This window comes from Schistocerca gregaria, chromosome 5, assembly GCF_023897955.1.
Source record: "Schistocerca gregaria isolate iqSchGreg1 chromosome 5, iqSchGreg1.2, whole genome shotgun sequence".
NCBI lineage: Eukaryota > Metazoa > Arthropoda > Insecta > Orthoptera > Acrididae > Schistocerca > Schistocerca gregaria.
Window position 1 is genome coordinate 319,695,435 of NC_064924.1, and position 17,464 is coordinate 319,712,898.

At 38.4% G+C, this 17,464-nt stretch overlaps 1 protein-coding gene across 8 annotated transcripts in view; it reads left to right on the top strand.

Annotated features, from left to right (window-relative positions):
- Positions 1–17,464, top strand: part of LOC126271959 (integrator complex subunit 14) — a 104,811-nt gene that overhangs the window by 82,508 nt on the left and 4,839 nt on the right. For all 8 annotated transcript variants that reach the window (XM_049974407.1, XM_049974409.1, XM_049974410.1 and 5 more), the window contains one exon: positions 16,354–16,719. In XM_049974407.1, coding sequence (XP_049830364.1) covers positions 16,354–16,719 — 366 coding nt within the window. The remainder of the gene's footprint in view (positions 1–16,353; positions 16,720–17,464) is intronic.

Sequence of the window (17,464 nt, forward strand, 5' to 3'; positions counted from 1 at the left end):
CGGCAAGACGCAGTCAATACCTTCGCTGCGCAGTGCCGATGGTACTGTTATCGACGACTGTGCCGCTAAAGCGGAGTTATTGAACACAGTTTTCCGAAATTCCTTCACCAGGGAAGACGAATGGAATATTCCAGAATTTGAAACACGAACATCTGCTAGCATGAGTTTCTTAGAAGTAGATACCTTAGGGGTTGCGAAGCAACTCAAATCGCTTGATACGGGCAAGTCTTCAGGTCCAGATTGTATACCGATTAGGTTCCTTTCAGATTACGCTGATACCATAGCTCCCTACTTAGCACTCATATACAACCGCTCGCTCACCGATAGATCTGTACCTACAGATTGGAAAATTGCGCAGGTCGCACCAGTGTTCAAGAAGGGTAGTAGGAGTAATCCCTTTAACTACAGACCTATATCATTGATGTCGGTTTGCAGTAGGGTTTTGGAGCATATACTGTATTCAAACATTATGAATCACCTTGAAGGGAACGATCTATTGACACGTAATCAGCATGGCTTCAGAAAACATCGCTCTTGTGCAATGCAGCTAGCTCTTTATTCGCACGAAGTAATGGCAGCTATCAACAGGGGATCTCAAGTTGATTCCGTATTTCTAGATTTCCGGAAACCTTTTGACACCGTTCCTCACAAGCGACTTCTAATCAAGCTGCGGAGCTATGGGGTATCGTCTCAGTTGTGCGACTGGATTTGTGATTTCCTGTCAGGAAGGTCGCAGTTCGTAGTAATAGACAGCAAATCATCGTGTAAAACTGAAGTGATATCAGGTGTTCCCCAGGGAAGCGTCCTGGGACCTCTGCTGTTCCTGATCTATATAAATGACCTGGGTGACAATCTGAGCAGTTCTCATAGGTTGTTCGTAGATTATGATGTAATTTACCGTCAAGTATGGTCATCCGAAGATCAGTATCAGTTGCAAAGCGATTTAGAAAAGATTGCTGTATGGTGTGGCTGTAGTAGTTGACACTAAATAACAAAAAGTGTGAGGTGATCCACGTGAGTTGGAATTCGATTACTCGATAAATAGTACAATTCTCAAGGCTGTCAATTCAACTAAGTACCTGGGTGTTAAAATTACGAACAACTTCAGTTGGAAGGACCACATAGATAATATTGTCAGGAAGGCGAGCCAAAGGTTGCGTTTCATTGGCAGAACACTTAGAAGATGCAACAAGTCCACTAAAGAGACAGCTTACATTACACTCATTCGTCCTCTGTTAGAATATTGCTGCGCGGTGTGGGATCCTTACCAGGTGGGATTGACGGAGGACATCGAAAGGGTGCAAAAAAGGGCAGCTCGTTTTGTATTATCACGTTATAGGGGAGAGAGTGTGGCAGATATGATACACGAGTTGGGATGGAAGTCATTACAGCATAGACGTTTTTCGTCGCGGCGAGACCTTTTTACGAAATTTCAGTCACCAACTTTCTCCTCCGAATGCGAAAATATTTTGTTGAGCCCAACCTACATAGGTAGGAATGATCATCAAAATAAAATAAGAGAAATCAGAGCTCGAACAGAAAGGTTTAGGTGTTCGTTTTTCCCGCTCGCTGTTCGGGTGTGGAATAGTAGAGAGATAGTATGATTGTGGTTCGATGAACCCTCTGCCAAGCACTTAAATGTGAATTGCAGAGTAGTGATGTAGATGTAGATGTAGATGAAAGTCAAAGGCAAGGTTTATGAGCAAAGCAAATTCAACCTAAGCCTCTAAAGATCATAATAATAAACTGAGGCAAAATTGCCTTAATTTGCTTGCAGAGTCAAAGTATCAAAACTTTTACATACACAGTTACATAAAAATATGGAGGATATTTATCTTATTGGTTGACATGGCACTTGCAGTCTGCAGATATTGATTTGAGTGAACACCTCACAATTAGTTACTTCATCTCTGCAGAATTACTGTAATCTACGTCTTTCTGAATCTGCTTACTGTAGTCAAGCCTTAGCCTCCTCCTAGAATCCCCCCCTCCACCCCACACACATTACCTTCATTATCAATTCGACAATTGCTTAATACTTGAGAATTTTGTTACATCAATCAATCCCTTTACTTAGTTTTGGTTGAACTGTTTGCTGCCTACATTTCACTTCCGTACAGGCTTATACTCCAGGAAAATGCCTTCAGGAAAGTTTCCCTAATGTTTACATTTATATTTTATGTTAACAGTAGTCTGTTTTTCAGAAATGCTTTTCTTGTTATTGCCATTCTGCATGTTATAACTCCTCTACTTTGTCCACTGAAACTTAATTTAATGTCCAAATAACAAAACTCTTCTACTATTTTTAATGTCTCGGTTCCTAATCTAATTCTCTCCCTTCTTTTACTTTGGTTGATATTCATCTAGATATTACAGTGTCAGTGGCAAACCTCAAAGTTTTAATTTTGTCTACTGAACTATAATGCCATTTCCAAATTTCTTCTTTGTTTCCTTCACAAATTGTACAGTGTACAGATTGGCTAACATCATGAGTAGACTACAGCCTTTTCTCATGCCCTCCACAACTGCTACTTCCCTCTCATATCCTTTGAGTCATATGTTGGTAGTGGCTGGTGTGGCCACAGCCATACAGTAGTTCTCCTGTGCCTATACTGTGTGGAAACCATGTGAAGTGCGAGGCAGAGGGTACTTCAGTTGATTCTGTGTACATTTTGCAGATAACCTTTTGGTCCCAGTATTTGATCCCTGCAACCCTTAGGATTTTCCTCTTATCTTCATCTACTTCCTGTTTCTGAAAGTACTGATCCAAATTGGAGTAGTCTGCAAAAATTGGTGATTTATTTACAACTTGTTTATGGAGCAAAATCTAAAATTATAATGGAGGATCAGTGACACCAATTGTTTTAAAATTGAGTGTGGAATGTGACAAGGTTGTAGAAAGTCTTCCAAACTATTCAGTGTGCATGGAGAGTACTTGGTCAACCCCTTAAGATATTGTTTTTTTTTTTTTGTTTCAAATTATGTTCCAAAAAATAGTATTTTTTATTATTATAAAACTTTTATATTGAATGACATCACATACAGACATATAAATGCAGCTCTTAAAGTTCACAATAAAGAGCTGCAAATTTTTGGAGAGCACCATTAATAAATTTCCAAGTATACTCATGCACTGGACTTTGACTGAATTATACTGAAACTTGAAGTCATTCTTTAGTTTCTATGAATCTAGGAAGTAAAACCATTTATTTCACAATGGTTACCTGTGAACAGAAGTCTTTGAGGAGTTGGGTGGTGTACGATGGTTGTATTTATCTCGGACTACTGGTGAGCACTTGTCAGTAAGATGACGAACTGTTGCCACTTTCAGTCTCTATTGGAGGAACATCATGTTCTTCTTCTTATTCATGGAGAACATGAAAGGGCTTCCCAATGAAACTTCTGCAGTATGGGTGAAACAGCCTGGCAACGTGTGGAGCCACCACACGTCCTCCACAGAGTCCCGATCTCACTCCATATGATTTCCACATTTTTGTAGCCCTGAAGATTAAAAAGATACTCCTCCCCCATGTGCCTCTTTTGAGCATTGCATTTGGTCCTGACTTCATTTTTATTGATGACAATGCACAACTTCACTGAACAGCGCAGGTGGAGGAGCTCCCTGTATGAGGGGATATTCAGAGAATGGACTGGCCTGCCTGTTTCCCCGATTTAAATCTCATTGAGCATGTGTGGGATGTGTTGGGGTTATGTATTGCAACATGCCCATATGTCAATGACCATCCAACAGATGTTAGTCACACTGGTGGAGAAGAGGGATGCCCTGCCACAAGAACTCCTTACCAACCTTGTGGCCATTATGGAAGCACATGCCAGTGTATGCATTGCTGTCCATGGTGATCACACGCCCTATTAAGAACCATGTCCTGCCTTTTTTAATGTCTGGGGGTCATCATAAATAGTAGTGACTTCTGAGTAATTATTGTCTTTGAATAAAAGTTCATTTCCGTTTGTCTCCTTGAGTATTTCTTGTAGTTATCTTCTGTAGTATACTGCAACATTTCTTTTTGTATATCGAGCAAAACATGTGAGCTAGTTTTGTCCTTAAGTTTTGCACACCAGTGTATTTTGAATGCTCATAAACTGTGTGTGTGCCATTTGTTTTCAAGGTAGTTTTAGTTGTATCTAATGTAATTTGAACTACACAGAAACTGATTTCAGACAATATTAGAACTTTTTCCTTCTTTTTGAAAAGTACACAGTGAATAAAAATGGGCATATGTTTAAAAGACAAAATTAATCTTATTGTCACCAGTGAGGACACATTATTGTATGGTCTAGTGTTGAAAATGTGTAATTTTTCACTGGATGCACCTACATTTCTAAAGACATTTGGATGTATTTTACCAGACTGTCCATCTTCATCCATGTGAATTCACAAATAATATAGGCCTGGTTCAACTTGTGTGTCAGAAAGAGTCAGCTGGGTCTGAACCCTGTGGGCTGAGGTACTAGGTTAACAGGTCAGTGGCTCGATACTGTGTCATGTCAGGTAGTGTTCATCCAGGCAGACAACATTATGGCCAACAAGAAGAGGCAGTTTGATAACCCCAAGATGTTCTTCAGAAAACATGTCTTACGTAGCACCAGACACCACTGCAGAACCCAGAGTGTAATGGCAGCATGGAGAAGTTGGGTACCATATTTCCCGTGACAGGCATATAGTTGTTGATTCAACAGTGACTACAGCATTTATCACTGTTGTTTGTGAAGAAGTATAAACAAGGTCTAACCATTATCATCTGCAAGTGCTTGGGACGTCCTTGCAGTGCCGGTGCAGCATCCCCTCCCCCCCCCCCCCCCCCTCCCCAACCCCTTCCTCCTCTACCTTCTTCTACTTGTTTTCACTCAAGCTCCACTTCAGGTGCAAAGAGAAACAAAGCACAGTAAATTTGCAAATTTACCCCAATTTACCAGAATGTCATGGAAAAATATTGTGAAATCGACATGGTATTCGTTCGGTAACAGCTTTGCATCAGTATGCACACAAATGCTTTGTTCACTTAGTATCATGCATTACGCTTGCAGATTCATTGATGTGCTGCCTGTGGTGGTAAATCATAATTCCTTTAGCAGGTAATAACACAAGTCCACTGAAGGAAAAGCACATTGTTATGGCTGTGTGTAGAATCTTTCTTCAGTCGTGGTGTAAATTCAGCAACAGACATTCCATACTTATATGAATGTATTGTAAAGCTATCAACCATTCAATGTTTTGTTCTAGCAACCAGTAACTAATTTTTTTGTTTTACTCTTGAGTGTTTGTAGATTACTGAAGAATACCCGCTGTCCTATAATAATTTTAGAAGTGTTGCTTTCGTGTTCTTCAAGTTTCTAGACTTCCTAAGGCTTCAGCATAAACTTTAATCTTTTTGCAAATGTGGAAAATGTTTGATGTTGGTGGGCATATCCAGTTCTAACAGGGAAGCAATTTACTAACCATTCACAATCTAATACACAAGGAGTCTTCAGATCTTGTAACCTTTGAATTATATGTGGCTATCGCATATGTTAAAAGTGTATGTTAACTATTATGCTAACTATTTCCGCAGGATTCTGCATTTCCTTTACTGTCATGTATGCCAATTCTGTACGTCCCTTGGGAGGTGGGTGCAGAGAACTAGCCCACTATTTTGTAAATTGGGGATCTTAATGAGCTGACGCAATTAGATAATTCATTCTGAAAAAAAGATTGGTGCCCAGGTCCTCAGTGAGGGTGTTACAGCAGTTTGTGCTAAAGTTTTGGCACGTTGAAATCTAATTGGCACTGTGATTTGTGCCATGCTTCCGTTTCCATAAATAGAATTCCTTTGTCATTGACAAACTGCACTTTTGGTGTGAACTGTTGACATTCTACAGCACGTTTTGACTCGGCCCATCTCTGTTGCCTTGTGCATATGCAGGCCATTGTGTCACATCATAATCAAACCTGCTGACAGGCAGTGTGACTGGATGCGTCTTTGCACCAGCTGCCATTTGAATGTTGCATGGATGGTAATTACTCAGTGTACTAATCCAGTTAGATAACACTGGAACTACCATAGGGCAGATTTAGATTGTCTATCTGTGGTGTATAATATTCTTCACCTCTGTTAAGTTGCCATGAGGTATAAGCTAGTAAATGCACTTGGTCCATCTATTTCCTGGCTTAAGACACAATTCCCTCACCTTTTGTTGTCCAGTGAAATGTATCTCCTTTCCTCTACAAGTCCACAACTGGCTTGACAATTTTACAGCTTCTAATAGATGTAGATCTGGTCAAATTCCATCCCAGTTGATGATGTGCTAGTATCAAACTACTAGTGTGGAGTGACAGGTTTTGAGACTCAGTGTGAGGCATTTTAAGTTGTTGTACATCCATATTTCACACATGTCAGTGTCCTTAGAGAGCAAATGTAAGGACTCCAGAAAATAAGCTACACATTTGGTGCCATGCTAGACCATTGTGCAGCAATGTACTGCGACTGCGACTGCAAGGTTTCAGCAGTCACCACTGCACATGCCCACAGCTGATAGCTCTTAAAGTATGTTTTGTAAATGTAAGCTACAATCAATGTGTATATAAGCCATTGCATAATAATGTATGCACCTATGAATTTTTTTCTAACAGTGGAGAGAACAACAATGGAGAAAAAGTATTTGATAGTATATAAAACTGTGAAATAAAAACAAGCCCCATAGTTAATGACAATGTGTACGAGAAGTTGCTACAAATTGTTACTATAATAGCTGCATATAAAACATCATACAATAATGTAAACCTGAGCATACTAAATAACACATTGTCCACAATCGTATAACTAAATAAAAAAGATGCACAGCCTACTCAATTGCAGAGAGAAAGAAATAATTCTGTATACATTTACACCCACCAATTTACGATGTCAGTGGCACAGTTACGTGCAGTTCTCTTTCGCCATCATTGAAATTGGCACCAAAATCATTGTCAGCGCCATTAAGAGAAATCATCAATTGTTCATTCTCATGTATAATTCTGTCTATAGTCTGTGCTTCTCTGATAAGCTTACCAACATGGTCTGCTTTCTTCTTCTAAGCCGTGGTGTCTACAGTAGCAAGACCTTCATGTAGCAGTCTTTCCACTTGTTTCGTTATAAAAGACTTGTGGCATAGTCCTATCAATTCAGGCAGGCTAGGAAAAAATCTTACCTTCGCAGTTTTGGATATTATTGAATTTAGCCTATGTTAAAATAAAAGACTAAGTAAGGAACACGTATTTTTTTGTTTTCTCCAAAAAAATTTCTTCTTCGAGATGCAGCCCTCGAAAGATAACACTGCGCACACTGTCTTGAAGACACAAATTTTGGAAAAAAATTTAAAATCTCTGGACCAGTTCTAGATATTTTATTTATTTTTAATTTGGAAGATAATTGATTTATGATAACAAATAAATCCTCCATTTGGACTCTGTCAAAGTTCTTTTACTATAGCATTCTGAACTTTTTTTATAATTTAAGGAGAATTTTTTTTTTAAATGCCAATCCATTAAATTTTGATTTTTTGTTTCTGTTGATTAGTACTACATAGTTCTACATTCCCTGAAAAGGAGAGCTCCCACTGTTAGGTTGAACGGGTTTTATAAACAATTGAAATTTTTGCCATACATAAAGCCTGGTTTATTAGCACATTATCACATAACAGGCTCGTAAAAATCAAAACCTAGCCTTATTGAACATAATTTTAGTTTTGAAAGATGAGTAAGAGACTCATTCTTCAAGCATTTTAAATGGTTCCAAAATGTGAGTGAAAGTTCCAAAAATTTGAAGGTTTCAATTTATATAACTTGTGTGCACTCTGTTTTGTACTGAAATTAGCCTGTTTATTCTATGAACTAAAAATGTGTTCCACTGCTCCAGTATCTTCCTTTGATATAGAGTGACGCTTTCCTGTTGAACCAATAGGAACTGGAGCACATACAATCTTCAAAACATTGTGAACAGCAAGTGAACACTGATGTCGTTGTTGCTGTCCTTCAGCTGCAAACCTATGTCCAGCTGCTAGTCCATGCGGTACCATAAAGTTCACAACAATTTTGTTTAACTCGTAACTGGTGTCTATAATCTCTGCAATGCACCATTCACAGTCATACAAACACACCACAAACATCCCCCTTCTCAGTTTGTGAATCTAAATATTATCCTACTTTTTCTGAGGTGTTGGCTGAACGAATGAAATTTCTTCTTGCTCTTTAAACTGCATGCAATATGAGTTCGCCCATCACTTTGGGTCCAAAAATGTCTCTTCTTAATTCCTTTCACAGGAGTAGTTTGTTTGGACCATTCTTCTTTTTTCTGCTCATGGAATTCTTCGATTTCCTCTTTGGACAAAATAATGATGGCTGTGGATGTGTAAGATTTCATAAAACACTCAGCATTCGCAGCAGTATTTGCTCTGGAAAGATTATGTTATGTAGCACGGTGCTTCAACAGACCTCCTCCACCATCACAAGGCCCCTTCCTGTGACCAGTATCACGGTATTCCCAAGCTGGCACAAGTGACATATTCAATTCAAACAGCTGGTAACAATTTCTAAAATGACTAGGAGCACCATCACAAATAATGATGATCTTCCCAGCCCCTGTTTACAGTTGAAGAATTTTGTGCGTTGCTAACAAAGCATGTGCTGAGTCAAGTCCTGTGTCATCATTTATAACTGCAACACTTATGGTCTTGTTTTGAAAATATGTCACTCGTGTAAAAATTGAAACCTGATCATTACTCCAATGACACCCTTGTACTTCTTGTGGGAGAGTTACAGACCAATTCTTAGCAAAATTACAGTGAAGCACTAAACATAGCTCTTCAGCCTGTACACACACTTTCACTCCCCCAGCGTGGTGGTGTCACATGTCACGTCACGTGCTCCAGTAATTCCTTCAAAGTTACCACACAGAGTTCAAAATTCGTGCAGTACACACATAAACAGACATCTCTAGGTGGGTGTGGAACTACCTACTTAGGTTGTAGTGCATAAGATTTTGATCTTATGTGAAGTTGTACAGTTGCTCTTATAAACTGCAAAAGTTTCTGTAATACTGTGAGCCATGCACCTCTTCACTTCCACAACTTTTTTGTCCTTCAACTATTACAGTTAAAGTGTCTTTTTTGTTGGCACTCTGACGAGAACAGTTCCATTTACCTTCCAGATAAAATGACTGCACTAGTTGTTTCTACAGGATGACCGTAATAGGGATTGGTCTTCCAAAGACTCCTTTTGCAGACCTCACATTTCTTAATTTGTCTATGATGTACTTTGATACTGACGGAAAGTGATTCAAAATTGTTTTCTTTGAAAATGCCTCAGAAATAATAGTTAAAACTTGCACCTTTTCACTGTAGAATGCACAATATTCAACAACTGGATTGATATTTGTGAAAAATTCCTGGCAAGAAGTGCAAGGATGCTTTGGTTCATTTTCTTCTGAATATGGAATATCTACTTTGAAGAGTGTGGTCAGTTTTGCTGTAGTGTATTCATCCATAGCTTTAGTAATTTCTGTGCAGTTTCTTGATGCATAGAGTTTATGACTCAGCTTCACTGACCACGGTTTCTTAACAGGACTAACGGCTACCTATGTAGTTGACTGATTCAGGGTATTCTTCTATTGATGCAGAATCTACATCATCTCCACTGTGGGAGGCTTCGCCTTGTTCAGATACTATCATTATCATTATACTCTGTCAAAACATTTAGAAAACAAAAAGTCGTCACTGTAAACATCTTCACTTTGAAACAGTCTTCAGATTAGAACACTTATTCCCGACCTGAACAAAGTCTGTTTTTTTTGTTTGTCTTAAATATCACTCTTTTATGGATATGCAAACAGTCCTTTTACAAAACACACTGAACCTGTGTCAACTGGCAACTTCCTCACGAAAACACAGAACTCACTGGATGGTATCAGATTCCTAAGAAGAAGCCTCTTCAGTAAACAAATTAGCACTGAACAACAACAATACGGAAACCTGCAATGAACAACCACGACAAAGAAACTGACAAGAAACTGCAACAAAGTGCAAGTGATATCTGCAACAATGAAAGTGAAAAGAAATAACTGCAACAAAAAAGTGATACGAAATAACTGCAATAAAGACACTAGAAATAAACATTGTAACAAAGAAATTAGTAAGAAACAACTTCAGTGAAGACATAAATTACCCTAGGAGGGGGATTTAAAATAAAATCTGTCCAACTTGAAAGTGGAGCTCTCATTTGCAGAGAATATAGTACTACATGGTACTAATCAACAGAAAAAAATCTAACTTTCTGGATTGGAATTTTTGGAAAAAAAATGTTTTTCCTGTAAATTATAAAAAAAATTCAAAAGGAAACAGTAAGAGAACTTTGACAGATACCATTGTAATCATAAAGCGATTATCTTTCAAATAAAAAAAGCTCCCAACAAAATATCTAGAACTGTTAACAGACATACAGCATTTAAAAAAAAAATTCTGGAATTCCCATCTTCAAAATGGTGTTCAGTGTCCTCTTTGGAGGCCTGTATCTTGGGGTAGGAATTTTTTTTTTGGAGAAAACAAGAAAACACATATTTCTTACTTACTCTTAAATTTTAACATATGCTAAATTCAATAACATCCGAAACTATGAAAGTAACCCCCCTGCCTGAAGTGATACGGATTTTGCGTTGTTATTATTTTGAATGTAAGGCTTGACATCATTCCAAACCAGTTCAGTTAGGGTAAAATGTCCCTGTTAAGGCAGTAGCCTGATTACCATATGACCCTGCTCCCTTGCAGTTTCATCTGCAACAGGCTTATTTTGTTTTACGAGTGAATATAACAGCAGCTTTGTTACGCTCATGTCTGCAGCAATGCCTCTCATCTGCAACCACTGCACAGAATTTCTATGAGGTCACTAGTTTGAGTTTTGCTAATATCACAGAATGGTAAGGTGCATTATCCATTACAAACACTTTTGTAACACTAAGCTGTTTTAAACCACTGCAGAAATCATGGGTGGTCCATACCATCATGGCAGTCACCGGCTTTTCTCGATTGAAAAGCTTAAAGTCCTTCATGCACAAAATGATTTGAAAAACTTGCATGAGCCACAATTAATTGGGATCCCCTTCCTGTTGGCTGATGACTGCTGCTATTCAGAGTATCGTCTGTCCAACATTTATCAGCTGCTTCTCCAGCATTGTCCCAGGTTTCATATAACTGTGTAATTGAATGTATATCCTTTTTCTGCAATTTTATTTAAGGAAACATTATGAGCTGCAACAACACGAGTGTTTTTGAGCAACAGTTTTTGCCTGTCTAACTGTTTAAAATGGAAGCCAATACTTTTTAACACGTTTCTAATTCATGTTTTCATACCTGAGAAAAGTTCACATTCTTTTAAAGAAATTAGAAATTTGCTTTTGTTGGTTGATCGTTCCTATTATAATATCTAAATGTGCCAATAAACTGCATCGGTTTGGTAATCAAAATTTGTAACTGAATGAGGCTGCTTTTTTTTCTATCCAGTAGTCCTTAAAAATACACTGTTTTATCCACAAGGGTATTTGCTCCACACGGTTTACTTCAAAATCTTGCAAGTCTTGAAGTAGCACCCCTTTCCTTGTAACAGTTCTTTGACTGAATCCTGGAGTTTTCAAGCTAAATTTTAAAACTTTTATCAGCAAGTATCGATACATGCCCATGAGCAGAAACAAATTGTTTTTCTTGCTCATAAAACTTATGCATTGTTCATAGCAATTCCAAAGCCTGATTATTTAATGGTACTCTACAATGCAGCAAGTTGTCACTTCGTGAACAACATCATTTTTGTGACATTCTTCAGTAAACAGAAACTGTAGTCTAGGCAGTAACACAGCATAACTATATAGAAGCAGGTAGTCACACATTAACACATGGTAGTGTCGGTGCTGGAACCAGCTTTTGTTGCTGTGCTGTAATTAGTTCAGAAGACGCAGCACCTCGAGTTCCTTGTTCGTCAATCATACTTCCAATTTTACGGCACTTGTAGAGTGATTTGAAGCAACATGTTTCAGTGGCCCAGGTACAGGCAGTTCCATTCTGCCATCCACCCATAGTATTTATCCTGTTCCATTTAGAATCCAATCATGGAAATTAGGCCTAAATGACCATGTATGTGGATTATTTGGCTCCCCATTGTCTCTGGTAGTGCTTTTTGACACTTTGCTAATTTTGGCCACATAACCCTCAGTCTCCACAGCATGCCACATGGTTAGTTATGACATAGTGTGCCCATAGAAACTGTCTGGAGAATTCCCTTCTGCAAGTTTATAAATCTTCTAATGCTGAACTTATTATGGACTTACTGGTACTTCCAATTGCATGCAATTTGCATTGTGGTAGACCCTTACAATCAGCTTCATGTATTCTATGACAAAGTATGGGCACTTATGATCCTGTGTTCAAGAACAATTTACATTCTTGCCCTTTAGTAATACAGAATTATGCTGCTCCTTTAGTAATACGGAATTATGCTGCTGTAATTCGCAGTGAGTAGTGGTAGCTGCATTTATGAGTAGTGCTGGCCTAAGTGCCAGTTTAGAAAAATGTGTGATTACAAGCTGCTCTAAGATTGTAGCAGAAAGAGTGCTTAAACTAGACTGCAGTGTGTACTAAAGACATTGTTGATATGCTGCTGCCGGCAGTGAAAAGTGTTCGTATTGTTGAACGTTTCCCCTACTGTGCACGAACAGCTGATGACATCACAATACATCATTGTCCCTTGTTATGCAAAACATCGCTCGTTAAGTGAGTCATTTTTTTTTTATATAATTTGTTTTTCTCATCATGCAAATTGCATGTTTCAGGGAGGTGCTCGTTAAGTGAAGTTCCACTGTACTGTGTTCCCTCTGTGTGTGACTTGTGTACTTACCTCTGTTGCATACTTAACCTGGAATGCTTTACAGCTTTGATTTCTGCCAAAGCTGGAATGTTGAATTTGTGACCTGTAGTATCTTTGGGAATTCAGATCTTACTGTCTGGGACAAGTCTGCTGGTAGGCCTTAAAAGGAAAAAAGTCAAGAATTCCTTGTCCTACTTCATGCGTGATAGCTGTGCTTAACATTTTCAGTGCTGTTTGAGTTTCCTGGCATCCTATAGAAATTCTGTGATCCCTGTAAGGTTCCTTAATTCCCCCTTATAGTACCGACATTTGCTTTTAGATCTGTAATATTGTTACAGCCCTTCATGTAACTGTAACAGTAACTTTTGTCCATGAAAGATGAGGAACATCCACACATCATCTGCTAGGTTAAAAAGAACCATGCACTTGAGCTAATCATTGCTCCAATGCAGCTGCCAGTTTCAAATTAAAGAAAAAATATAAACTTGCTCCTCAGGTTTAAATTACATATTTAACTACTAAAGTTACGGCCTCTCCACAATGCCGATACAGCTGTTTAGTTACCTCACAAGGGAATGGTCAGACTTGTCATGTCGAAACCTGTATTGCTTTTTTTTACCACTGTGAGTTAACATTGCAAGAAGTCTGTATGCAGAATTTTAGCTGCTGACATGACCTGGAAGTCTGTGAACAATTTTATGAAGTAAGACATTATCGTCGCATGGTTTCCGCACTTATAACTGCCTCTTTTACAGCCCTGACCTCTCTCACTATGTTATACCAACGCCATCTAGGGACAAGGTGGCGTTAGCTACACACCGTTCTCTTGCCACAGCAGTGAGAGAGCTGATTCCCCCAGTGAAAGCGATAGTATGATAATTAAACATTCGTTGACAAATATGGCTGATATGTTATCTACAACATTCTTTCCAAATAGCTATGAAATAGACACAAAGAAATATACGTTTTAGAACACATCCAAATTTTATTTCTTGTAATTACCGCAAAAATGTGAAATATTGATACAGTGTTCAAAAGATAGGTTTTTTGTGCACCAAGAACATACAAGCAAAGACAACATATGACAGCCCTGAGAATCACAGACATTGTTAGATGTCCGTAGACAAAACTGGGCTGGTGTTAGGAATGAATCAGGCCTAGTATCAGTATAGTTCGAGGAGTGCCACGCATATTTAATCAAATTCTGAAACCGTGGGGAGGAAAATTGATAATGTACTACTGATTGCAGCTTGAGAATATTGTCACGGTGATATACAGGAAATTGCAGTGATCTGCACACAATAATTTTCTGTTAGTTTTCTGTAAAATGCCTTCCACTGACGGAAAAATTCTCTGTGTAAAGGTTGAATTACATTCGTCGTGCTGGGTGGAATCTGAAATATCTCTACTTCTTTGTCAGCGTGGGCTCGAAATACAGCTTTTAATGAATCAGACCTTTTATGACCTGACCATGAATCTAGAAGGAGAAGAGATTTGTTCCCGCAGAACGGAAGAAAAGCACGACGCATGAAAAGTGTAATTTTTTAATTTCCCATTTTTCCAGACTTCGATGTGTGTACCACAAGATTGTTTGCGTAGAACATTGTTCTTTTGACATGTGGTCCAAAACGTCCAGTTGGTTCTTAAAGACACACATATAGTTTAGGCAGCAATGAACCATCCAGACTAATTATGGGCATTATAGTGTATGAATGGGTGAGTGCAGTCGTGGACCGCGCAATCGCCTCAATATGTTTTTCCCCTTTGAATGACATAACATTGTTCTTTTCGCACGCATTTCTTTTTGAAAACCTGACTGATCTGCCTTGTACATGTACGATTCCCTAAAACCAGCGATCTTATTTTTTGCATTCGTAAGAAAAGCTTCTATCGTTTCGATTTATGTCACTTCATTTTCCAACCTGTTTCTCGATACAAATTTTGTTATTTTTCTTGCTACAATTTTATGTGATCCTTTGAAGTGACTAATCCAACTTTGAGAAGCTGTAAATTCTTTAGCGCCTATCGCGTTGGCAATCTCTAACGCCCAATCACGCAAAGTTGTATCGCTGACACTAAATGACTGTTGTCTGGCATCGGTAAATAGCTCAAAAAGTCTCCGTCGCAATTTCCAGTTGACACTTACGTCGTCCAGCGACTTCCTTTTTTCCATCTATACAATTCACGTTCAAAACGGACAAAGCCGATACTTATTTTGAACAGCACTGACACGTAGGCATTTCTTACCACTTTCATTCAACCAATACGTCACCGCTTTTTCTTTGTCTGATAAGGTAATTGTAGTTGTTGGTGTTACTTTCGGAGATAATTGATGATGGTATGTGGCACTATCACTCGAAGAGTCTTCATGAGTGCAGCTTTCGTTAGTGTCTTCGCCGTCTGTAGATTCACAGTCTGCAATATTGAGTGTTTCAGTTTGTTTCTAGCCACATGTCTGTGCTATTTACATGCTCGTCTAGAAGCTTAATAACCATGTCATACAACACATAGTCTTCACGCGCATTTTATTTTGATTGCTTCATTTGGTGTCTGTGGTAAATCTCCATGGCAAGCAGCAAACCATTTACAGGGTTCGCCATCACCTGTGAGGGAAGACTGAATGTTCATCGTGAAGTGGCTTGTGGAGTATAGATGAACATGTACAGAACATCTTTCACGTCTCTAACCAGTTTCAGAACGGTATGTTTCGAAATACGTACCAGAAATTAAAAGGACGTGCATGCCACAGAAATGAATATTCGTTTCCCCTTTCCACCAAAACCGTGCAGCGAAATTCCTCTTCAGTGAACGCCGCGATAAGACGGTCGCACTTCCCGACCATGCGCACAATGCTCACGACCCCCAATTTCCAGGGGTGGCCAGCCGTCACTGCAAGCGCCAAGCAGGAAACACAGCCATGTTCGTGATTTTTTGTGGGTGACTTCCAGTTCTTGTCAGCAGCTACAATTTTGCATACGGACCTTTTGCACAGTTAAATAACAGTGATAAAAAAAGCAATACATGTTTCGGCATGACAAGTCTGACCATTCCCTTATCAGTATAACTCAGTTTTGCATAGTGCAATACTTATCCTCTGGGGAACTTCAAAGTATTGGATGGACTACCTTTACTCAAACAGAAAGTAATCATTTTTTAAAAATTATTCATTATCTATTTATCAAAAAATAATGAAGTATAAAAAGCATTTGGAACTGATAATGAATTGTGTTTTTTGTATATATTTCCAAAATTAAATCACCTGGTTTTTTTGTTTTTATGAAAGACAGAAAATTGTCATACCTATGAAACAAGCTGCGACATTGTCGCGAAAAAGAGGGACCTGTACATGTAATAAGTTTACTTTAATTTACTTCTATGGTCATAAACTTTTTGTTAACAATAAGTTGTACTGTTGTATTATTTCAAAATTTTATGTGGTATTCAGTTTTTAAGAAAAGCTTCTCTTTTAGGTTGTGCTTGTTACTGATGGCAGCCCTGGTGTAGGACCATTGTCCTTGAAGCATTCACTGAGCACTTTGGGACAACGAGATTTTGCTACACCGTTCCCGTTGCCGTTTTCGTTTCCCTGTAAACTGAGTGTCATGTGCATTGCTCCGCCTGATGATCCATCATTACAGTTAGGTCTTCCTCTGTATAGTCGTCTTGTTGAATTGGCAGGCCTTGATAGCTGTGTTCATGTACCTGAAGCAGCACTTACTATCTCTTCAGTTCAGGCAATGTTCCAGAAACTGGCAGAGGCAAATTTTGCATCCTTTCAGGGCACACTGAAGTGTGGAAATTTGGGTTCCCGCATTATTCTCTCACCTGCCCCTCAGGTATGACATAATCTTACATTAAGTAGATCTACATTGGTCATTATTTTTATCTTGTGTGTATACACAAAAGTATTAGTAAAGCAAACTTAAACTATAAGAAATGTGCAGCTCAAATCCTTAGATACATCAACTATAATTTTATAGTTATAATAAAAAAAATAATGTCTATTGTGAAATGCAGGTAAAAATTGTCAAGAGTTTGGACAGCAGCTTCTGGAGATATTCATTTTCAGTATAATATTAATTGTACTAATAACTTACCGTGTGATTTACTGGATATGAAAATCAGAGTACAAAAAGACCATGAATATTAAAATTGTGGAATTGCAAGCCAAATATAGTCACACTCTTCTTTCATTATTGATGTAGGCTTTGATTTTGTGTTACAATTATATAAATTGAAGACACTCACTCATGTATTTACGGCAGTGTTGTAAAAACTGAGATGGTTGTTCGAAGACCGTGATCAACCCAGAGTAAATAATTAAATGAATGTGTGAGAAACGCAGAGAAAATTTTTAGCCTAGGAAAAGAGTGACAGAAGATTTTCGAAGAGTGCCGAAGCATGAGCGAAGCATGGTAACAGCTGTAACACTGACCATGCAAAAAATGAGGGCCGATGTAAAAAAAAAGCAAGAAATTGCTTGAAAATATTTTTGTTAACCAGATGGGTAGTGAAAAGCTTTACTACTTTGTAGCTTCAGCTCACAGAGTGATAAAATTGTCTCAGTTGTTGCAGCACTGT